Source organism: Monodon monoceros, unplaced genomic scaffold (genome assembly GCF_005190385.1).
Source record: "Monodon monoceros isolate NGI ecotype Baffin Bay Population unplaced genomic scaffold, NGI_Narwhal_1 Super_Scaffold_13, whole genome shotgun sequence".
NCBI lineage: Eukaryota > Metazoa > Chordata > Mammalia > Artiodactyla > Monodontidae > Monodon > Monodon monoceros.
Genome location: NW_021703769.1, coordinates 69,236,365 through 69,259,859, shown reverse-complemented (window position 1 = coordinate 69,259,859; position 23,495 = coordinate 69,236,365). Strand labels below are relative to the sequence as shown.

The following is a 23,495-nucleotide window of genomic DNA, read 5'->3' as shown; positions in this document are numbered from 1 at the left end:
TCTTTAAGTCCTTCTTGCTCTTGGGTGGCCTTCAGTTTTCCCGGGGATTTGCGCCAAGTCCTGCTATAAAAGTTCCTGTGGAATGGTGAATCTGAGCGTTTAGATTTACTTTCATAATCAGGTTTGTCATTTTGTTCCCAGTGGTTTTATGCTGAAATAACAGAGTGACTACTGAGAAGGAGGAGAGACAACACAGGGAGAAAAGCAGTTATGGACCTGCTTCATCTTTGGGTCCAGGAACAGAGGCAGTAATGAAGTGAGAGTGGGAGGAAGAAAGCACAGGGGTGATGCTGCTTCCGGTCTGATTTGAGCCGTCCTCCGTAGAGGTTAGGAAAGAGCCATCACTGGAAACGGGAGGAAAGTACAACTGCCCTGTAGGTGAAACAGTAGGATTTGAAGTCAAGATTTGGGGGTGATAGTAATTAGTCCCCAAAGGAGCATGGCTTGGAGTCTGGTTGTAGACTCCAGGTTGTAGACTCCAGGTAGATCCTTCTTGCTGCTCACCTTGCGCTGCCCCCAGGGGGCTCTGCTCTCTGATTTCACTGCGCTGAGGGAAGGGCTCTCGCCCCTCCTGCTAAATGCACTGTATGCCCAAGTCTCTTTAAAGCAGAGGTTATAAACCAAAGCTTGTGGGTCGGATTCAGCCTGCACATTGTTAAAAAGAACTTTGACCTAGCATCTTTTAAAAATTGAGATTTTGCCTCAAAATCTAGGTTACCGGCTTCCCTGGAAATATCAGAGGCTCTGGCCAGCCTGGGCCCGTGGTCTCTTGTGATAGCAGTTATCTGGAGCTGGCTGTGCGCTGGCCGCCCACCCCAGGCCCCTTCCCTCCTGTCACCTCTCAGATACACAGGCAGTGCCATTTGTCACTCTATGAGCGCTGCTGTTCAGGAGGAGAGAAATATTTCTCAGTATCTGAGTGTCTGTCAAAAGTGGGGAATAAAAGGTCGACTGGTAAGGCCTCTTCCTGAGAGGCCCTAGTCAAGATGAAGGAAACTCCTACAAGCGCAAAGAAATATCTGCCCGCTTTGTTCTTTATATTGTTCGTCCAGCCCTTGCAGACACTGAAGATCGAAACCCTCTGCCCTGCTGAGTCACTCAAGGGTAGAGAAACTGAGCATCTCAGGTCAAGCTGTGGACGATCTAAGTGACAAGATTTGACTGATAGAGGACACTGTTTATTTATTTATTCATTCAACAAATACTTTAGTGAGTATCTATTTGGAGCTAGAACTGTGGTTCGCACCACCATGGCAAAAATGAACAAGGATGACAGTCTTACACTGCCGCAGAGCAGTCTAATTGGAGGGGCTGACGTGTGAACACACACTCAGGCCAGAATGCTCCTTGGAAGGATGTGTTTGAGTTGCGTGAAAGGAGAGATGGGAAAAGCTTTGTAGAGCCAGTTCCAGTTGAGCTGGGCTTTGAAGATGAAGTCAGCATCGTCCGGGAGAGGAGAGACCATCTTTCAGGCAGAGGAGACGGGCTGGAGCAAAGGCGTGGAGCTGTGGGAGGTGATGGGGTGTTTCCGAGGCTGGCAGTGACACGGAGCAGCCAGGCGGCAGCGTGCCCGGCGGGAGTAGTAAGAGACGTGGCTGGAAAGGAAAGTTGGAGCCAGATAAAGAAGGTCTAGAGTACCAGGCTGAGGACTTGGGTTTCAGCCTTTAGCCTGGTGAACTGCAGTTTGAGTGTTGGGGAGATGAACTGATGGATGGGGAGGGGATTGGAGGCAGGGTGGGGAGGTGGGTGCTGTGGCCTCAGGTAGGGTGAGTGACGCCTTGAATTGTTGGTGATATTTGGGGGGTGGCACTAGCAGGACTTGGTGAGTGACTGAAGCCAGGGTGTGGGTGTCGGGTGTGGGGAGCAACGAAGGAGAAGGAGTCTGTTGTCTAGCTTGAGTGGCAACCCCTCCCTGGGGTGGACCAGAGCTGGAGGGCGGGTACCTGAGGGCAGGGATCGTGCCTGCCAACCCCCCACCATGAGGACGGCCTGGCCCACGGAGACGCTGAACCCAGATTTGTTGAATGAGTGTACAATGAAAGTACAGAATTCAGGAAGAGGAGTGAGTTTGCCTGAGATTGAGGCACATGACAAATTTGATTTTAGGATTTATTGAGTATGAAGATCTTCTGGGACTTTGACTTGGTGATGTTTAGTCAGCAGCTGGAAATAGGGGTCAGAGAAGGCTGAGCAGGATTTAGTGAATAATTAACCTCTGGATGAGGTGGACGCCGTGAATATGGATGCTGTCTTTTGCGGGGAGTGGGGAAGGCCACTTTCTTTAACTGGGCAGGTTGTGCGAGTCCTCAACGGTAGCGCCCCCGTAAGGGAAGGACTATGTCATCCTTCATCCTCTGGGCAGATTATGTGAGTCCTCGATGGCAGCCCCCCATAGGATGGTCCAGGGCTCAGGGCCATATGTTGAGGGCTAGGGTTCGATGGATGCGTTTCCATAAGGTCTTTCCATGACGCTGGGGGCACGGCTGGATTAACAAGAGGTGCCATTTACCAGCCAGCGGGTTAAGTGAGCCGTATGTGAGTTGTCTGTATTTCTTTGATAGCAGTATGTTCTGCCCAGCAGTTAGCGTACTGGCTCCTCCGAGAGGTGATCACACGTACGTGGGTGGTGGCAGCAGCCCTCAGACACATGCTGCCTGTCTCTGCCCCAGAGTGTAAGAGGAAACCTGGGAGGTGCCATGCACCACTCTTAGTCGCGAGTGCCTCCTGCTGTTCAGGTGGTAACCTGCCTGGCTCTTCCTGTGGTGGCAAAATCAAATGCTAGTAGTGGCCAGGAGGGTGGTATGGATTAGTGAAACAGGCCAAGTGTAAAATAATTTTTTGAGGGAGTTCCCTGGTGGTTTAGTGGTTAGGATTCAGTGCTTTCCCTGCTGTGGCCCGGGTTCAATCCCTGGTTGGGGCACTGAGATCCTGCAAGCCCCGTGGCGTGGGCAGAAAAAAAAAATTTTTTTTATATCAGTGTGGATTCAAGAATTATTCAACTTTCCTCTTAACTATCATGAGAGAAAAGCAGCACAAAAATGGTGGTAAACAGGAACTGACCTTCGGCCTCACCATGTAAGGGGTCTGATGGGCAGAGAAGGCCAGGGCGTCCGGGTCGGGCGTGCCTGTCTGGAGGGAGCAGCTGGTCCTCACCTCCCTCTGGCTGATGCTGGGAGGAACCGCAGGCCTAGGATTTGTTGCTAGATCCTGTTTTTCAAGAGAAGCCAGAGTCTGTTATTTTTAAAATGAACTCTCTCACTTTTCAATGTTGGCAAGTAAATTAACTTTTTTTTTTTTGCGGTACACGGGCCTCTCACTGTTGTGGTCTCTCCCGTTGCGGAGCACAGGCTCCGGACATGCAGGCTCAGCGGCCATGGCTCACGGGCCCAGCCGCTCCACGGCATGTGGGATCTTCCCGGACCGGGGCACGAACCCGCATCCCCTTCATCGGCAGGCGGACTCTCAACCACTGCGCCACCAGGGAAGCCCCATAAATTACCTTTTTCAAAGAGAACGAAAAAACACGGCCTGCACTGGAGGCTGCTCATTGGTAACCTCGACAGTTAGGAGCGCTTTGGGTCATTTTGGTTGTGTTGCCTCCTCGCAGAAATGTGAGTGACGGGGTAGATGTACCCATCCACATTTTGTTGTAACTTCACAGATAGACTAAATTTTTTTAAAGGTCTTAAATTTAATTTTTTCTCTTCCACTGCCTGTGAGAGGTGTGTGTACGTATGTATATATCTATTAATAATTAATAATACACTTGTTTAAAAAAACCAAAACAAGATGGAACGGTATACAGTGAAAACCTTCTAGTGCTGCCCCCATCTGCCTCATTCTCACCCCTTTCAGTGGGGGAATCTCTTCCCCACTCATAATCAAATGGATGGTTTATATGCTGCTGCAGACGCGTTTTGTTCCCTGGACAAGGTAGCTTGGCAGTATTTTCTCATTAGTGCCTCCAGTGATTCCTCATTCAAGATCATCAGTTAACTCAGGTCCCCGCTTGTTCGTGTACATGACCCTCCAATAGTTTCAAACACCTTGCTCTACCTAACAGCAGCGTTTCAATTTTGCAGGGGCTGTGCGAGAGGACATTTAAGCGCCTGTACCAGTACATGCTGAATGCGGGGCTGGCCAAGGTGGTGCCTCTTCCCTTACAAGAGATCCACCCTGAACGTGGACCTTGCAAGACCAAGAAAGGTAAAGGCAGGCTCGGCTCCTGCCTGGGCTGCACGGACAGTTTTCACTTCTCCCCTCTAAGTGCCAGCCTGTCCCTCTTACCACGTTCTGCCCTGAGGTAGGATGATTTCACGTTATTTTTTCCACTCTATTGCTCAGCGCCTGGCCCAGGACCTTCTATAATAAAAAGCGCTTGGGAAACGTTTGCTGAATGAAACCCATTCTGACTCCCAGCAAACATCTCTATATGGATGTCCCTCCAACATCTCCCATTCCTGGCGTCCAGAAACCGAAATTTATCTTTTCCTTCTTAGGCTAAGCCAGTATTTTTTAAGTACCTGATCTGTGTGTTGCATGATTGCATTTTCTAGCCCTGCAAAGTAGGTGGTATTATTACCATTTTACAGGTAAGATTAAAGTTAAGAGATGCTAAGTAACTTATATGAGGTTAAGCAATCAGGAAGTGGTGGAGGTGGGATTTGAACTTTCTGAGAAAGTTAAACTAGGGACAATAGACTATGAAACTTTAAAAACCTTCCTTAGTCCTTTATTTTTCTCAGTTCTTGATTTTTATCCCATGCTGTTTAACTCCTCCTGATTAACCAAAGTTGTTTAAAAATCTTAGGGTCAGAGCTTTCAGTAAAAGATGACAGAAGGAATAGATGCGGTTTTCTGCACTCTTCCAACTCCTTCCTAGTGATGATAGGCTATAAAAGGAATAAACCTGCAAGTACAAAGAGAATAGGACAGGAAGTGACAGCAGGGAGAGTTGTCTACATTTTTGTGCTCAAAGGCAGATGTACAAACGGTAACTGACCGAGCAGACTGGGAAAGCTGAATGCTTGTGTGGGGCAGTAGCCAAGAGTGGACACCTCAAACCTGAAATAAACCAGGGACCTCTGAAAGCACCAGTTTGGATGGGGCTAGAGACAAGAGGATTGGTTTATAGTCTGTGAAGAGCCATTGCACCCCCCAGGTCCCCTCCCCTACTTGGCATAGCCAGGTAACAAGCCCTTTCCCACAAAGACAGAGGTCTGGACTTTGTGACTTAGCAGTCTTTCCTCATTAGTATCTCCAGTGATTCCTCATTCCTTGGACTTAACCTCAAGAGAAGATGCACTGGAGGCTTTTGAGACTCAGACATGAGATGCAGCTGGGGACAGGGTACAGTGCTGATAACAGGCGGTATGAGATAATCTCTATACACAGTGAGGTAGGAGTCTTCACTGCCTTTCCCCCTGTGGCTCCTAAAACGCTGGCAGCCAGGCTTACAGTCCCTAAAGCCAGAGGCTGGAGGCTTCTTTTCTGCAGAAACTGACCAGTCCGAGAGAAAAGTCTTCTAGATCCTGAAATTTAGGGTATTCCTAGCAAAATAGCCAGCCTCTGCCTGCTCACCCTTCATGGAAGCCCACACAATGGCAGCCTCTCCCTTTCTCTTCCTGACCCTGCAAAACACAGGACTTTTAATGTACAGCAGTATCTTAATGAAGCATTTTAACTTTTTTTTTTTTTTTTTGCTGTACGCGGTCCTCTCACTGTTGTGGCCTCTCCCGTTGCGGAGCACAGGCTGTGGAGCACAGGCTCCGGACACGCAGGCTCAGCGGCCATGGCCCATGGGCCCAGCCACTCCACGGCATGTGAGATCCTCCCGCACCGGGGCACGAACCCGTGTCCCCTGCATTGGCAGGCGGACTCTCAACCACTGCGCCACCAGGGAAGCCCCAGCATTTTAACTTTTCACCAAGCATTTGAGAACTCTAACATGAATGTAAGAGAAACTAACTTAGGAAATGGAACTAAAATGAGGAGCAGAAGAAAAGGAAAGGAGAGAAGGAAGATACTGCATCATGAAACCAGAGCAAGAGGCTATAAAGGAGGGACATGCAGAAAATAAGAAAGAGCTCTTGGAAATAAAAGAAATATGACTATTGCAATAAAAGATTTGGTGGAAGGAAAGATAGTGAGATAAAGTTGAGAAAATCTCCTGTAAAGAACAGAAACTCAAAAGGGATGGAAATAGGAGAGTTTTAAGTTGAAAATAAGAAGCTGAGTCTAAAAGATCCAATGTCCACACAGTAGGAGTTCAAGTTCACAGTAAGGGGAGGGAGTGTGTGCAGGGGAGTAGAAAGGAGGAGATGACGGGAAATGACACGGAATTTTCCCAGATCTGAAGGATGTTAAGTTCTAGATCAAAAGACCTAGCAGATGTCTAGCATGATGAACATAAAGAAACCCACACCAGGATCCAACAGCGTGAGACTTCAGAAGTCTGGGTCTTGAAGAGCCTCCAGAGAGGAGACATCAGACTTCCCAGTAGTAACGGAAGCTAGAGAGCTTGGAGCAACACCGTCAACTTTCTGAAGGGGATGGACTTTCACCCTGGAATCTTCCAGTAAATGAGGTGTGAGGATAAGGACCTCACACATTTTCATACATGCGGATTGGAAACAATTCATCTCTGATCTCCCAAGCTCCCTTTTAGGAAGCCACAGGAGGATGTACACCATCAAATAACAGGCTAAGCCAAGAGACAGGAAAGCATGGGGCCCAGGAAGAGGGGGGACAATGGAAACCCTGGAGAGATGACGAAGGGAAATCATGATGACAGACCCGGGGTGGGTGGGGGACGGAAGTCCATGCAAAGGATCAGTTGCTTAGTGCCTGTGAATGTGTGAAGGGAAATTTGTATGCTAGCAGAGAGTCTGAGTGTGAATTTGATATGGGTACAGAGAAAACCAAGCAAATGGAAAAAAGTTATTAACGCCAGGTAAAACTAAAAGGTGTGTAATTTAAAAAAACTTAAGGCCTGTGTGCTTGACTATGTGGGCATAGCAAGTAACCTGTGGAGACTGGCCTCACTAACAGCTCCAGAGAATGTTTGCTGGATGAAGACAGACCACGGCATCCCCAACACTTGGCTTGGTGCCTGCAGGAGGGACGTGGTATGCTTGCTGAGTGACCGAGCTGCCAGTCTGAGGGAGCTGTGTCTCTTCCTTTACTTCCTCATTTAGTTAATGGAATCACTGCCCACCCTGTCTGACTTCCCTGTGTCTAAGTCTTGTGGAGGAGATGGTAGCACACAGATACTACCACACAACAGGTGTATAAAAGGCAGGAGCCCCTGGAGGTAGGAAAGCCCCCCAAGAGCAGACTTCATCTTTGAGTGTCTTAAGTGCTGAGTAGATGTGTGACTGGTTGAATGACTGGAGTTCCTCAGGGGAAGGGGTGGGGAGCATCAGCCTTTAAGTAGACAGGAAACCAGGAAGTTCCGCTGGGTCCTGCGGCAGGGAAGAAAAGGCTTCAGGAACTGAGAGGTGTGCTGGGGATTCCCACCTAACATTTGACTTGGAAATATGATTATCTGAAGGCTTAAAATATCATGGCCTGTGGGTCTAATAAGCATTTTTATTTCCTGGCCTATTGAAAGAAAGGCATTAAAAATAAGCAGATGAGTGATTTTTTTAGAGTAAAGAGAAATTAAGAAAGAAATAGCCTTAAGTAACTTTTTTTGCTGGGCTTCTCCACGGCTTGAGGTCCTTGGAAATTCAAACTAGCCCCTTGAGACTGTCACACCTGAATGGACTTTTGATGTAAGACAGCCTGGGTTAGAATTCTTGTCCGTCATTTCCTGTTGGGGAGTCCTTCAGCAAGTTTTGACCTCTCTCTGCCTCAGTTTCCTCATCGGGATTATCTGGAATAATATATCTTTCCAGAGTGTCGTGGAGCTTACAGGTGACAGTGTACACAGAGCAGGGCCTTTGGGCCACATCTGGCAGTGTATTTTGTTGGCCTCATGGTGCTTGTTTTAATTGTAGTTGATGGCATTTAAAAATCAGAAATTTCACCTACAAAGTCAGCCTTTCAACTTTTCTGTAGAAATAAAACTAGGCAACATTGAACTGCATTTCTTTAATAGCAATTGGTGAGGCAGAGAGGTGTGCCACCCTCTGTTGAGGGCACCCACCTTCCGCATTCACCTTCCCCATTCATTCAGCTGCTGTTTAACCCGCAGCTGGCCTCAGCCTGGGTATGTCGTCTGCCTAACCCTTGAAGGTGTGTCCTCATTACACCATGAGTGGTCCTAGTTTTCTGGAGGCGCAGTGCTGGGAAGAAGGATCAGCATGCCTCAGACTGGCTACTAAGGATGTCAGTGGTGAGGTTAAGAGGGCAAATACCTAAGACGATGAGATGACAGTCGGCGTGTTTAGATTGTCACGCACACGCGCAGTGAGCCCGTTTCTGACTGTTCAGGAGGCTCATCTCATCCCCGCATGGTCTTGTCACCACCTCTCAGGACAGGCCTGCCACGCTGTGTCTCAGCTATTTATCTGTGTGACTTTTTCCCAACTAAGCCACCCTCCTTGAGGGTGGTGGCCGCACCCCTCACATACTTTCTGTCCTTAATGTCTGTGCATTGTCTGCTGGAAACAGAGTAGGTGCTAAGTAAACGTTTAGCCAATTTAATTTAATTAGGTGCCCCTCCAGTGACTTTCCTGGAGCAGGAGACAAGGGATGAATGCACATCTTTTTAGTCTTTTCTTGCCTTGAGCTGTGTCTTCCCAGTTTGCAAAATTAACATAAAACCTTCCCTCCAAGCTATTATGGAGTAGACAAGACTTAAATAAAGATGATGTATTGCTTCATGTAAATTTACAGGTGCGCCTGGATATATATGAGTGTTTCTAAAAGGACATAAACAAAGAGTTTGGATTTCAGCATATTTCAAATGTGTTACAGAAAGCTGCAGTGATCTGTTTTGCAAAAGGCAAAAGTATCTTGGTAACGAAAACAGTCACCTGAACTGATGTGTTTTGCAAATTTGGATTATTTTATTCAAGTGTTTAGCAGTCGTTCTGTTTTATTAAGTTGTGCTGAGAACAGAAGGGAAGAGAAATAGAAGTTAACTTCGTAATCCCTCGGAAAAGGATCACAGTCGAAAGCAGTTGACAGAAGTTGGGCTCCCTGGGGCTAATGACTGAGACGGGCATTTAGCGGGTTTCCCGGTTCAGTGGCAATGTGAGTCCAGCTGTGAAGAGGATGGAGTAGTTCTAGTGTCTATACCTCCCTGTTTATGGTGTGGACTCTTCCCCCAAGCTGCTGCCCTGTGACTTTTCAAAAATAAAAAACAAGTTCAACAGGATTGCAGGACAAGATCAATATACAAAAATCAGTTCTATTTCTTTACCCTTGTAATGAACAGTCCAAAAATGAAATTAAGAAAATAGTTCTGTTCACAATAGTATCAAAAAGAATAAAATACTTAGGAGTAAATTTAACAAAACAAGTACAAAGCATATACTCTGAAAACTACAAAATATTGACAGAAACTTAAGATCTAAGTAAATGGGAAAATATCCCCTGTTCACAGGTCAGAAGACAACATTGTTAAGATGTCAGTACTCCCCAAACTGATCTTCAGATTCCACGCAATTCCTGTAAGAATCCCAGCTGACTTCTTTGTGGAAATCGATAAACTCATTCTAAAATTCATATGGAATTAGAGGGTATGTAGAAAGCTAAAACAATCCCGAAAAAGAAGAATCCAGTAAGAGGGCTCACACATTGTAATTTCAAAACTTACTACAAAGCAACAGTAATCCAGACAGCATGGTACTGGCACAGGGATAGAATTAGAGACTGATGGAATAGAATTCAGAGTCCAGAAATAAACCCACACATCTGTGGTCAACTGACTTTTCAGCCAGGGTGCCATGATCATTTAGTGGAGAAAGAAACCAATCACAAAAGGCCATGACTATGGGATTCCATTTAGGGGTGAGTCCGGAATAGGACAGTAGATTAGTGAGTGCTTAGGGCTGGGCTGGAGGCACAGAGGGGTGATAGCTAAAGGGTTTGAGGTGACGAAAATGTTCTAGAACTGACTTGTGATGGGTGCACATACCTGTGAATATGCTAAAAGACCACTGACTTGTATAGTTTAAACAGGTGAATCATGTGGCATATGAATGATATCTCAATAAAGCTGTTAAAATTGCAATAAAAAATGAAAACCAAATCCAACAAACACAACAGGGTACAGCAAACTAAATTATGATCATTAAAATGGCAGAAGGGGACATTTAAAAAGTTACAGTAGGATTAGGCTTCCCTGGTGGCGCAGTGGTTGAGAGTCCGCCTGCCGATGCAGCGGATGCAGGTTCGTGCCCCAGTCCGGGAAGATCCCACATGCCGCGGAGCGGCTGGGCCCGTGAGCCATGGCCGCTGAGCCTGCGCATCCGGAGCCTGTGCTCCACAACGGGAGAGGCCGCAACAGTGAGAGGCCCGCGTACCGCAAAAAAAAAAAAAAAAAAAGCGAGATTTCTTTAAGTTAAAAGTGATAAGATTGATTAAGGGACTCTAGCTAAAATATGAAGATAATTACTCTCATTAATAATTAAGATGAATAAAATAAACAGACCTTTTAATATGGCAAAAACTATTAAAGGCAGGAACTTAAAAGAGTAGAGAAAGGGGTAGAATCCTCAGTGGCATAAATTCTGGGCCTTGGGTTACTTCACTGGGGTGGAGGCGGCTCTCCTGAGGGGGCACAGGCACCTGGAGGGTGCCCTTGTGGGAAAAGAGTCCCTTCCTCTATGTCCCCCCCAGGAGGCAACACGGGCTCAAACCTGCTGGCCGCTCCATCGACCCCCCTGAGCAGGGAGATGGGCCTGCCCGGTCTGTGGGGTGGAAGGAGCGGGCTGGCAACGGGGGCGAGGGCGGTGAGGTCTGGGGCAGAATTCTGGAGAATGAGAGGGGCGCAGACTACAGTAGATGTGCCTCGGAGGTGAGGGACTGGCGACATTGTCCTTTGAGAACTTTCTGTGGTATGATCGAGGGATGAGGAGGGAAGGCTCCCCATGCTTGGAAGAGCCCGAAGGCAAGTGCTGGGACCTGTGAGCACAGGGCTGGCCTACAGGTGAGCAGGTATTGAACGGTGACTGAACCTCTAGACCGAGGCCGTTTCCACAGATTCCTGTGTGAGCCCCGTGTTTGCTACTGTCAGGACCCGCGCTGCCTTGCACAGTTAGCCAGAGAGACCTTTGACTCTGATGGCTTGTCTTAGGGAGTGAAAAAGAGGAAGGGGCTAGGGGAGATTCTGCACTTTGTTAGCCATTTTGTGCCTTGCAGGTTTGTGGGGTTCTTTGACTCTGATCCCTTTATCACCCCATCTTCTCAGTGCTACTCCTCACTGCTAAGCAACTAAAGCACAGATCACTTGCCTAAGGTCACAGAGCTGGGAAGTGCTGGTAGGGGAGTGAACAGAGAAAAGTGTGGCTTTTGTGTCTGCGGCCATCAGGCCCCTCTGCGGCCTCCGCCTCCTGAGAGGCTGGCCTGACTGACAGGAAGTGCAAGCAGGGTTGTGGGGGGGGGCTGAAAGCGAAGGCGAAGGAAGGCGGCCTGGGTGGCCGGGGGCAGGAGACTCCTCCATCAGCCCTTCTTACACACCCATCGGTAACTTCCCGTCATGCCTGCAGAATGAAAAATAAAACCTCTGCTCGGCTAGAGACCATCTGCAATCTCCGTTCGCATCCTCATTCCCGCCTCTCCCACCAGCACCCCTTCCCAAAGGGCCAGTCCTTTTCCACCTCTGTGCCTTTGCTGGTGCCCTTCCGTCCGCCTGGAATGCCTGTCCTCTTCTGCCAAGACAGTTTCTTCCGGATCCTTTAATATCCCACCCAGACGGCCCCTCCTCTCTCCCTTCCCCTGCGTAGTCTTTTTGTTTGCCAGCTCTGTGGGTTTTCGAAGCAGAGCCCTGAGTGCATTAGAGCGGATTCCTCTGTAGCCGTCCAGCAGGATAGCGTGCCCTGAGCACTTAACTCATTCACTCCCTTAGTCCTTACTCCCAGGTTAGTCTAGACACGTTGTAGAATTATCCCTGCCTTGTAGATGAGAAGCCTGAGGCTCAGAGGTTCACAGCTTGCTCATGGTAGAGCCGGAGTTCACGCCCAGGCCTGTGTGAAGCCCAATCACCCTGTCCGAGGCTCCCTGGCCTCTCTCTCAGACACAGCCCTTTGCAGGGGTGGGAACCCTGTCTTGTCCTTCTTTATGTGTTCTAGGCGCATCACAGAATAAATGCTGTGAAATTGAGTGAAAGGCCCCAAGCAGCCTCCTGACATTTTCAACACCGGTGACTCCGTCTGACACTTGAGCCGCCAAGCTCTGTTTTTCTGAGGTTGTGGAGATGATAACGGTACTGATAAAGCAGTAGCAAGCACCGTCCTGAGCACTCTGAGGAAGAGGCTGTTCTTGTCCCCATTTCATAGCTGAGCAGCCTGAGGAACAGGGCTGTGGGATCACTCAGCCATGCTGATCAGCCAGTAAGGGGCAGAGGCGGGCTCTCACCAGTTCCATCGCCCTGGGTTTGGGCTGCAGCGCCCTCTTCCATCCTTCTGGGTGCTGCCCTGAATGCTGTCCTTGCATCTCTGGTTAGGCCTCTCTGCCGGTACCCAAGGCAGTCACCTCCTTAGAATGTCCCATGGGCTTGCTTTTAGTTTCAGTTTCTCAGACTCTCCAGCCCTGACCAACCCAGCCCCATTCAAGTGTGTGTGTGTGTGTGTGTGTGTGTGTGTGTGTTGGTGGAGTGAAGGGGGTAACACTGAATTTACATAACTTCCGCTTGGCTTGCTAGTAGGACTGTCCCTTTGTCTGTGACCCTTTAAGGGGAAGTCTGTCCTGGGGCTCATTTGTTGCTCTTCTTCCTTCCGGGGTTGATCACAGTTCAGGGTACCACTCTGCTAGGAGGCCGGATGAGATGTTTCATTGGGAACGTGAGACACACGGGCTGTTGGTTCTGCGTCACAGCCGCCCTGGCTGTTCCTTTACAAGGAACTTTCTGATAGAAATGTGAGATTCAGGCCCAACCATGTGGCCTAGTGTGGAAGGAAGGCCACTTAGATCACTTTAGCTCTCTGAGCTTCCGTTTCCTTTTCCTTAAAATGGTGATAATAACTTGCAGAATTCACACGATGATTAAGTAAAATAGCCTCTGAAAGGACCTAACACAGCGCCTGGCCCATCCCAGGTACTCAGTAAAGATTCTGTCCTTCCCTTCTTCCTTTTTAGATCTTCAGGATGTCTAAATTAAGGCACGTTTCGTGCTAAGGTGGAGCCTTTCCTGGATCATTGACACAGAAGAACCGCGTGGTTCCTTGGTGTAGAAATGCTGACCTTAGTGCATGCCACATGTTTCTACGTGTGTAAAATGCCTAAAATTTTGTGTGTTTGAGAGCATGAGAGTGATCTGGCCGGTTGTATTTCTCCTCCCTTTTGTTCCTGGGAAGAAAGCCCTGCACCCAGGGGTCAGTGGCCGACATCAACGGGACCGCGATTCCTCCAGGGCGGTTGCAGGTAACCGAGGTGGCAGCTCAAATGGAGTGACAGGCCACGTTCACCTGCGTGAGTCTGCCGACCAGTCTCACTCGAGCCCCTTCTGCTTTGACTTCAGCTGCCTTGTGCTCTAGGACAATATCCTTAAAAATAGCAAGTATGAGGGACTTAATTACCTGGTGGTCCAGTGGTTAAGACTCCCCGCTCCCACTGCAGGGGGCCCGGGTTTGATCCCTGGTTGGGGAACTAAGATCCTGCAAGCTGCGTAGCACAGCCAAAAAAAAAGAGGCAAGTATGAGCTGAAGGGATTTTAATAAAAATAGAAATTCTGAGTCTGGAAAAAACTCTAGAACTATGGGAAATGCATAAAGATCTGGTGAAACGAGTTCCAGGTGGTCCCTTGGATCATGAAGCTCAGACTGCACCGTGCCCCATCCTGTACCTGCTTTTCCTCCTGCGTCTCTCCCCCAGCCCCACGAGGCTGACATTCTCATCAGCCCTGGTTTGCGGGCGAGTTGGTGGAGGCGGAGGGAGATCGACCAGCTTGCCCAGGTTCCCACACCAGCTCGGGCAGAAGAGTCCAGCTTCTTAACCACTGCACAGGCTCGCTCTCTCTCACGCAAGGTTTTCCAAAGGAAAGATGTAAATGACATGGCCTGAGGAAAGGGAGACGTTGCCGCCATCAGGGTGTTGGGTGAATGACCAGGGCTTACCTCTCTGACGGATACAGAAACAAGTGCAGTTGGGATTCAGGGCAGAGAAATCAGCTGTGCCCAAGGACAGGCAGAGCTGCAGACCCTGTGGCCGCAAGCCTCTCCAGGCGCCATCTAGATATGTCATAGCAGCCTCCTTCTCAGCCCAGCCTTAGATGCTGGAGCTCACCCCTTGCGATGTGTTGAGACTCGCCCTCCCCCCACTGGGTCGCATGCTCCTTGTTGGTAGTGGGGCTCATGGTTCCCAGTGTAGTTGCAGGGAGCAGCCTGGTCTTCCCGCGTCACCCTCCGCCTCCCGCAGCCAGCGGCCTGCCTGCCTAGGCGCTTTCCTGAGCCCCATGCTCAGAACCAGAGCAGGGGAGAGTTCCCGTGGGACCCAGGAGCCAGGTCACCCCGACCGTGGGCCAGTTGTGGGGCTTTCCTACCTGGCAGGAAGGGACCAACCATCTTGAGTTCAGCTCCTGTTTGTCATGCCTTTGCACAGTGCTAGGTGCCGGTGATGCCATTAAGAGCAACTGCTATGTTAGTTGAGAGTCAGCCTGGGTCACACCCTAGCTCCGCCACTTCACAGCTCCATCGCTTTGAGCAAGTCACTTAACTTTTCTGTGCCTCAGCTTCTGCGTCTGTACAGTGCAGCTTACAGGGGCCTGCCCGCCTCTGATCATGAGATTTGACGGGTTAATTTATGTAACGCTCACAACACAGTGCCTGGCCCATGACTCCACGCCAGCCTCTGTGTCAATCTCGGGTCTCGCTGACACTAACCCGTGAGGGAGAGAACATCATCATCGCATTTCACTGAGTGGGGAACAGAGAGCTACAAGTCATTGCCCCAGAGTTACGGAGCTGAGGTTGAAAGCCACATGTGCCTGACCCGGGAGCCCGTTTATCCCCACTCTCCTCTGAGCATCCTTCCGTCCTGGCTGCCAGCAGAGGGTTCAGCTGTGCCATCAGGAGAAGGCTCTGACCGGGGACAGGTGAGAACAGCACTGCCTGGGCATGAGGAGCAGAAGGCTGATGGCTGAGGGCGTTTGCCTTTGTTGCCTTAGCGTCCATGAGTGTACTAGTAACGTTTTTCCTCTTCCACTTAGCTTATTTTGAGGGCTGTTCTGTGTATCTTTTCTTGGCTAATTAGCCCGTTAAGGAAGTTATAAAAGTGTGGGAAAGAATCACATTGGGCTCTTGCCTGAGAGCCAGTCCGTCGGCCTCCATAAATGCTGTGTTGTGTCGCCCCTCACGCGGGCTGGCCCTTGCCCCGGGTCACCCGCTGTTCTCGGTCACATGGGCATCTTTGAATTAGGGGCCATACGTCATCAAAGGTTTAGGGCTTGGGCTTTGAGGCTGGACTGCCCAGTAAATCCCAGCTCCTCACTTGCTAAGGGATGGGAGTTTGGGCAGATCCCTTCGCTCCACACGTTCTCAGGTATGAAACGGGGATGGTAGCCCACCTCCTACGGCTGTGATGAGGGCTAACCCATATAACCCGCCAGGAGAGCTTAGATCAGCGTCAGGGACCTGGCAGGCGTCCTAGGAGTGGTGGTGGTTTTATTGTTAGGAGAGGAGGTCGCTCTGTGAGTACCAGCTTAGGGGTGAGAGGGGGGCTGAGGGGCTTGGGAGTAGCTTAAGGTAGAGGACACAGAGGAAGACCAGGTGGCGAGCGGCTTGGCGGCTAGTGTTCTGCCCACGTGCTGGGGGTGCTGGCCACAGGGAGAACCCAGTCCCGGGCCCCGGAGCCTTGAAATAGTTCTCACCCATTCAGATGGCCCAGGAGTCCCCTCGTTCCCAGGTCTTCCCTCTTGGGAGGGAGAGGCCGGGGCAGGCACCGGGAGCGAAGCGCAAAGCTTTGGAAGTAGGAAGGGAGGACCTGGCAGGCGCAGAGGGAGCCAAGGGCAAAGAGGCTGTGCCAGACGCGGGCTTCATGTTTCTTCTCATGAAAAGTCGAGAGCTGGGGGATTTTCTCTCACTGGCGGGAGTGGAGGGGAATCAGCTGGTGCCCGAGCCCTGCGGACCTTTGGCCCCAGGCCAGCCCTCCCGGAGGGTTCTGGTTGGTCAGCCTCTGCGGACCTGACTCTGAGGGTCAAGTCTCTGATATCAGGCCCCTGAGATGCTCTACTGTTTGTGAACTTCACTTGCAAACCACGTGCTGTGTCCCCTACCTACAGAGAATCCCCTGCCCGAGTTGGGGTGATGGGACTTGATCTGCTCAGACGTCAGTCTGTGCTACCCTGATGTGGGTGCTCCACGCACCTTCACAGCGAGGCCCTCGGTGGCGCAGCTCCTGCTTAGGAGGCACTGGGTTGCAGAGACCAGCTTTACTGCCACTGCTCCTTGCCCTGGTACCCGAGGATTCTACACCTTGGTGTGCTGATGGACGCTGGTGGAGAAACGGCTGATTGCCCTGCTGTAACGATTACTACAAATACAGTGACTTAACACAAACTCGTTATTTTCTCATTCTGAAGGTTGGAAGTCTGTCATTGGACTAAAATCGAGGTTTCGGCAGGGCTCTGCTCCTTCTGGAGGCTCTAGGAGAGGATCCATTTCCTGGCCTTTTCCAGTTTCTAGACTCTGCTTGCATTCCTTGACTCGTGGTCCCTTCCATCTTCAAAGCCAGCAGCGAAGCGTCTTCCAATCTCTCACTCTGATTCTCCTGCCTCCCTCTTACAAGGACTCTGTGATGTTATACTGGTCCCAGCCAGATATTTCAGGATAATCTCAAAATCCTTGACCACCAGCACCACGACAAAAAGCCTTAACTTAAATCATGCCTGCAAGTCCCTTTCGCCACGTCAGGTAACATATTCAGAGGTTCCAGGGGTGAAAGCGTGGACATGCTTGAGGGGCTGCTGTTCTGCCTCCCGGCTGTCAGTATCACAGGACACCATCTCTTCCGTATCAGAGACCTGGCACCTGCCTGAGTCACTTAGCCCCTGTCACAGGCTGCTGGGAGTTTGGGCAAGTTAGTTAACGCGTCTGTACCTCAGTCTCTTCATCTGTTTGCCTCCTAGGGTTGTCAGGATCAAAGGAGTTAGCACTCGTAGTGTCGAGATGTTTTTCCTTTTCCTTGTACCTCTCGCGTTACAGCCATAGGCGTGAGCTTGTTATTTTCCCCACATGGCGCTTCCGTAGGTTGAGAGTACCGGAGCCTGATTGTCTGAAGGCGGGCGCTTGCCTGCAGAGTGTGGTGCCTTGTCCGTGTCCTGCCCCTTAGTCCTGGTCGTTGTTTATATTCACAGAAGCTGGGTCTATAAAGAGCTCTGGGTGGACCTCTTACTAGTGGCATTTTGCCTCCTTTTCAGTTATTTCTTGGGGTAAATTCCTACCCTTGGAATCATGGAGTTAAAGACCTCTCGAAATGCTCTGGAAAGGTCATAGAACTTGTTCACACTGCTGCCATACCTTAGTGGCAACGGGCATTGGCTTAAAAGGGAGAAGACTGTATTCATCCTTTCAGCAATACCGCCCGTGTGCCTGCTGTGTGCCAAGCACTATTCAGGGGAGCGGGGGGCGGTGATGGGAAAAGACAAGCACGTTTCCTGTAGTCATGGAGCTTGTCTGAAGCAGAGGCTGCTGTTTATTTAACAGGCCCCTCATTATTCCTTTCATTTGCATTTCTTTGTTCACTAATAATATGTTTTTTGTTTTTAAAGCAGTTTTATGGAGTCAGTATTCAGGTCTCGTGCCCCAAGGTGTGCAGTGTTAAATGTTCCAAACTCAGATGCCCTGTGCGGCCTTTCTCGGGGCCTCTGGGTCTGCTGAAGCCGCCTCCCCCAGGGCCGCACTGATTTGTCATCATGGAACCGTGTGCCTGTGTTCCCAGGGACCGACGTCATGGTGCGCTGCCTGAGGCTGCTGAAGGAGTTCAAGCGGAAGGTCGAAGACCAGGACGACGACGAGGACGAGGAGGCCATCTCCAAGGCCGTGCCACCAGTGGACATCGTGTACGAGCGGGACATGCTCACACAGACCTACGAACTCAGTAAGTCCCATTCTCCTACCTGCATATAGACAGGGTTCCCGAGCTTTGACTTGAGGTGTGTTTTGGTCACATGTTGAAAGAGGGCCCTGCTGTCGAGAATGTCATGCAGCGGGAAGCCCCCTGGTCCCCTTGAGGGTTTAGGCTTTGGGGTCAGATTTGAGTTTGAGTCCTTGCTCTGCCCCTTGTCCGCCAGCTGAAGACTTTAGCAAGGTCTCCGAGCCTCAGTTCCCTCATCTGTAAAATGGGGATATCTCCCCTAGCACGTAAGAGGACTGAATAAGTAGGATTAAAACATCTGGTGTAGTGCCTGGTACGTAGAAACCACTAAAAAAATTACCTACTAATATTACTACTCAAAGATTTGAGTCACCTACCAACTTCTAAAACTGGTCTGGAATCATTGCAGCCTGGGCATTGTTGTGATGAAGGGGGAAGAAACATGTCTCTGTCCATTCCTCCCCCTTCCCCTAAATCCCCTAAAATCTATGTAAGACAGCAGTGACCCAGTGCCACAGATGGTGTGGCCGCAGGTCGCTGTGGAGCGGAGGATGTCTAGAGTAGAAGGGGAGGGGCTGCAGGAGATCTGGTTCAGCCAGCAGGTACGAAAGCACCTGGCGAATCAGCACAGCCTTTAGGGAAGGCTGTTTCCGTCAACTCTTCAACATCTCTCAGGATCTGTTCCTCAGAACACAGTTTGAGAAATGCTGTCCTTAACCCTTTCGTCCCCGCTTTTAGCATGTTACTAGTTTAACATAGGAACACATTCTAGTCACCTCTTTCCATTCTGCTGTTTATTTTTATGCATGGACAATACAGCAAAACTGCCTTTATCCAGATCGGTTTTGCCTGGCGGCCTCAAGTGTATGCCACATCAGGAAATAAAGGGGAAGCTCTTTCTGAACGGTCCAAGAGTGTTGCCCCGAAGTCTGCCCTGTAGTATTTTACTGGAGGGACTCCCGCCCACCGCCACCCCACCAGGCTCCTTCCTGGAGTTCCCAACCCCCGAGTAGTCCGAGAACATTTGAAAGGACTCATTGGAGGAAGATACAGTAATAGCACAGTGTGTAGCAGGGCAGGAGCTGACACACCAGACAGAGCAAGTAACAGAGCACAGTTGCCTATCGGTCATTTATTACGGGGCCAAATAGCATTATTTCCTTCTGTGGCCCCTGCTGGCCGGCAGCTGTTACGGAATAAGGCAATAATCGGTGTCCGTAGTGCCTCCGAGTCTACCGAGAAGGACGGGAAGATGTTCTTCCTTAAACATTCCTTCGGTGCTTCTTAAAAGGCTCAGCTGAATTTCACTGAGAAAGTTCGCTCATGTGGAAGCACACGTCCTGCTGCAGGATAAAGCAGCGTCCCTGGAGCTCAGTGGGTCAGGCGTTGATTGCTTTGGCGTGGAAGAGTCAGATAGCGAGCGCTTAAAAATGAGCAATGAGTCGAGTGGTCAGAGCCTTGGGAGGGGGAGGGGGAGGGTGGGAGGAGGCAGGTGTCTTACTCTGTTTGCCGGTCTCCCCGCATTGAAATGTCTGGGAACGGACCTGACCTGTGCAGAAAGGCTCCGTGGTGGAGGCTGGGGTTCAAGTGTATTGTTTCACACAGTTGAGCGTCGAGGCACGAAAGGCATTTCCCAAGCTGAAATCCGAGTGGCTATGAACGTGGGAAAGCTGGAAGCCAGAATGCTGTGCCGCCTCCTTCAGAGATTCAAAGTGGTCAAGGTAACAGCGTGAGTTCGTTGTCTTCGCGTGTGCACACGGCGTGGTTCTGAGGGCTGTCTTGGACATCGGGAGCCCAGGCCGGCCTTCCGTCTTGGCTGCCAGGGAGGGCGGGAGTGCTGAACGCAGCCCACAAGTGTGCCCCACCCCTCCCCCACCGTGGATTTTGTTGGGTTTCGCTTTTTGAAAATTGAATGAGTTATCAGCTTTGAAAAGTCAGCAGGAGATGCTCCAGCCCAGGGAGCAGGCCCCCCACTCGCGCGTGGGGTGTCAGCTGAGGTGGCGCCTCCGACGGCGCCCAGAGACAAAGCGGGCACCCCCCAGGCCTCAGTCCCAGCCCGGCCCTCCTTCTCATTTACGTTCCTTGCCTGGGTCCTGGGGGCACCGAGTCGGCACCCAGACCTGCTGTCTCAGCCCGTTGTGCTTCGCTCCCTGCTTGCCAGCTTTTTGGCCCTTTCGCTGGAAAGCAGCGTGACAGTTGAGCTAATGACTGTGCAGCATTTAGCACTGTCCTTGGCGTGTGGTTGGTACCTGGGAGGTGTCACTCCTTCTGCCATTAAGGACAGAAAGTCCCTTTCCCCTGTTGTAGAAGACAGAGGGGAGCGGCTGAGTGACAGCTTCACCACCACGCCCCACGGCAGTGGCCGAATGGAGCTGGTGACCTCAAGGCCCCGACTCCGAGTCTGTGACGACAGTTAGGAGCCGTCGAGTTCTGCTCATTGAGCGTCTCTCGTAGGCCCCGTCCTGTGCCAGGCCCCGGGGGTTTGCGGAAGGCCAGGTTAGGGCCCTGCCCAGCGGGGAGCTCACAGTCTCCTAGAGCAGACACACAGTCAGGATTGCTTCCTGTGGAAGCAGAACCTGAGGGATGGCGAGACGGGAGGACCCACGAGGGGCTGAGCTGGGGCCCAGGCGTGAGGTGTGGAGGAGACGTGGGGGAACGTGGGAATGACAAGGAAATAGTCACCGCAGAAGCCCGGTCACCCGAACGCCTGGGTGTCCCGGCGTCCTCTGCAGTGTTAGACACATCTCATCCCCTCCAGGGCTTCATGGAGGACGAAGGACGGCAGCGAACCACCAAGTACATCTCCTGCGTGTTTGCGGAGGAGAGCGACCTGAGCCGGCAGTACGAGAGGGAGAAGGCACGGAGCGAGCTGCTGACCACCGTGAGCCTGGCCTCGGTGCAGGAAGAGTCCCTGCTGCCCGAGGGCGAGGACGCTTTCCTCTCCGAGTCAGACAGCGAGGAGGAGGGCGGCGGCGGCAGGAGGAGAGGCAGAGGATCACAGCGGGACTCGAGGTCCTTCTCGAACGGCAGTCTCAGGACTCAGCCTCACCACTCCACCTCGACCAAGGGTAGGGGCGTGCTCGGGGCGGGGGGTAGGGGGTTGGGCAGGGGGGTGCGCGCCCTCAGTCTGAGCCGCTGCCTATCCCTCCTGGCTCTGGGGACGTTCAATCCAGCAGACACCTGAGGATGGCCTTGGTGCTGCCCTAACTAGGGACCTGTTGGTGTCTCGTGCATCACATAATCGTAAGCTTGGGAGATGCTTGTGTGGTCTGTCTCCAGGCTGCTGGCAAGTCATTTCTCCTTGGCAGATGTTTTGTTTGTTTTGCTTTTATTTGGTTGTGCTGGGGCTCCTTTTAGTTGCGGCTCGTGGGCCCCTTAGTTGTGGCATGCATGTGGGATCTAGTTCCCTGACCAGGGATCGAACCTGGGCCCCCTGAATTGGGAGCGCAGAGTCTTACCCACTGCCCCAGCAGGGAAGTCCCCTTGGCAAATGTTTTGTTTGTTATGTTTTGACTATTAAAGGGATGGAATTCCCTAAACTTCCTCTATCCCCTTCCCTCCAACAATCTGTGTAAGAAGCCCTTGGGGTTTTAGTTTAGTTATGGAAGACTTTTCTTAAAACACGTGGAGGTTGGTGCTGATGACAGATTTGCACATCGGGGGTCGGGGTCGGGGTCAGGAGGGTGCGGCTCGCTGCTTGCTGGTCCACTTCCCTCGTCTTAAACTGACCACATGGACTCCTTTGGCCTGTGCGGCTCTGGTCCGGCAGCTGAGCAGAAGTGCCCCTCTCGCTTTCCCCCTGCTGTGACCGCGGTTCATCCGTTCTACGCCTGTCCTCCACTGCAGGGGGGTGGAAAGTCATCAGCCTTCACCCATTGAAGAAGCATCCGTCTTCCTCCCTGGGAGCTGCTGAGAGAGCCTGTCAGAGCTCTTTCAGGGGGGACAACCTCCTGGACACCAGCAGCTCCTCAGACCCCAGCGTGTCCTTGGGCTCCCACTGCATGGAGAGTCACAGCGGCGACATAGCCGTGATAGAAGAGGTCAGGCTTGAAAACCCAAAGGTGAGTGCCCACGGGGGAGGGCGTTTCCTCTAGGAAGGGGCCTGTGGCAGGTGGATGTCAGCCTTGGCTTTTCTGTGCTTAAGAATCACAGCAACAACAACAACAAAATCAATAATAGTAAAAGTGCCACACGCTCAGGCCGTGTGGGTGGGGGGGCCTCTACGGTAGGAGCGCAATGCGCGTTGACACACCACCTTCGCGCAGCCCCCCTTAGCAGAAATCACCTGCACATTATTTACAGGGTTTTAAAATTTCCAACAACGTACTCTTTCTACTGAAATTTATTTTGAAGGAAAAATGTGTATGGCTACTTTAAATCAGTGGTTCTCACTCTGGCCCGATTTTGCCCCCCGGGGGACATGTGGCAATGTCTGGAGATGTTTTTCATTGTCACATCGGGGAGAGGGTGCTAATGACATCTTGTAGGCAGAGGCCAGGGATGCTGTTAAATGTCCCAGACTAGGCAGGGTAAACCACAGCAGAGTTATCCAGCCCGAAGTGTCAGCAGTGCTGAGGTTGAAAAACCCTGCTTTAGATGAAAAGCCAATATCATTTGCATTAAAAAGAAGGTGATCGTAAAATAGATCTGATAAAAACAAAACTTCCTTCGTCCATTCTGGTTGGACAGTGTTCTACTTCACAGTGTTAAAGACAGTAGACTCACACCAATACTTTTTCTTCAGTGTAATTAGAAGGATTAAAAGGCAGTTGACACAGGAATGCCTTTGTCATCATGTGATTCAGTTCACTCAGTGCTGTCCTTGGTCGCTGGAAGGTGCCTCACATATGGCCAGGGATGCCTCAGTTGCCCAGCACAGAACAGACTTGGGATCGGGGTGCCTTTGACGCTGTTGCTGCTGTTTGGTTCCGGCTTCACAGCAACCCTGTAAGATGAAAGCCAGCTGTGGTCAGGAGGAGGCGAGCAGAGCCTCTGGGGCCTGAGGGACTTGCCTGCTCAATTAATGACAAAATGGAGAGTGGAACCCGTGGGCGTGGAGTTCCCACCCTGCCCTGCTTCTCCGTTTCCGGTGTGGAAGCCTGAGCTTGGGTTCTATCCCTACAGCAGGAGTGATGGAGCATGGGGTGGGGGAGATTTTCTGTGGAATTTTCTAGAACCTTCTAGCTGTATCCTATCATTGGATGCCATGACTCTTTATCAAGTCATGATTGGTCTTGTTTCCACCTGAAGCAACTGCCGGCAGGCGGATCCCAGCAAGTTCCTGAAGGTTTTCC

The 23,495-nt window shown here is 50.9% G+C and overlaps 1 protein-coding gene across 1 annotated transcript in view; it reads left to right on the top strand.

Annotated features, from left to right (window-relative positions):
- GTF3C1 (general transcription factor IIIC subunit 1) overlaps window positions 1-23,495 on the top strand; it is a 72,045-nt gene that overhangs the window by 8,658 nt on the left and 39,892 nt on the right. Inside the window, exons 6-10 of the mRNA XM_029219377.1 lie at window positions 4,083-4,206; window positions 18,046-18,204; window positions 19,807-19,922; window positions 20,960-21,269; window positions 22,048-22,262. Of these exons, the coding sequence (XP_029075210.1) occupies window positions 4,083-4,206; window positions 18,046-18,204; window positions 19,807-19,922; window positions 20,960-21,269; window positions 22,048-22,262 (924 nt within the window). The remainder of the gene's footprint in view (window positions 1-4,082; window positions 4,207-18,045; window positions 18,205-19,806; window positions 19,923-20,959; window positions 21,270-22,047; window positions 22,263-23,495) is intronic.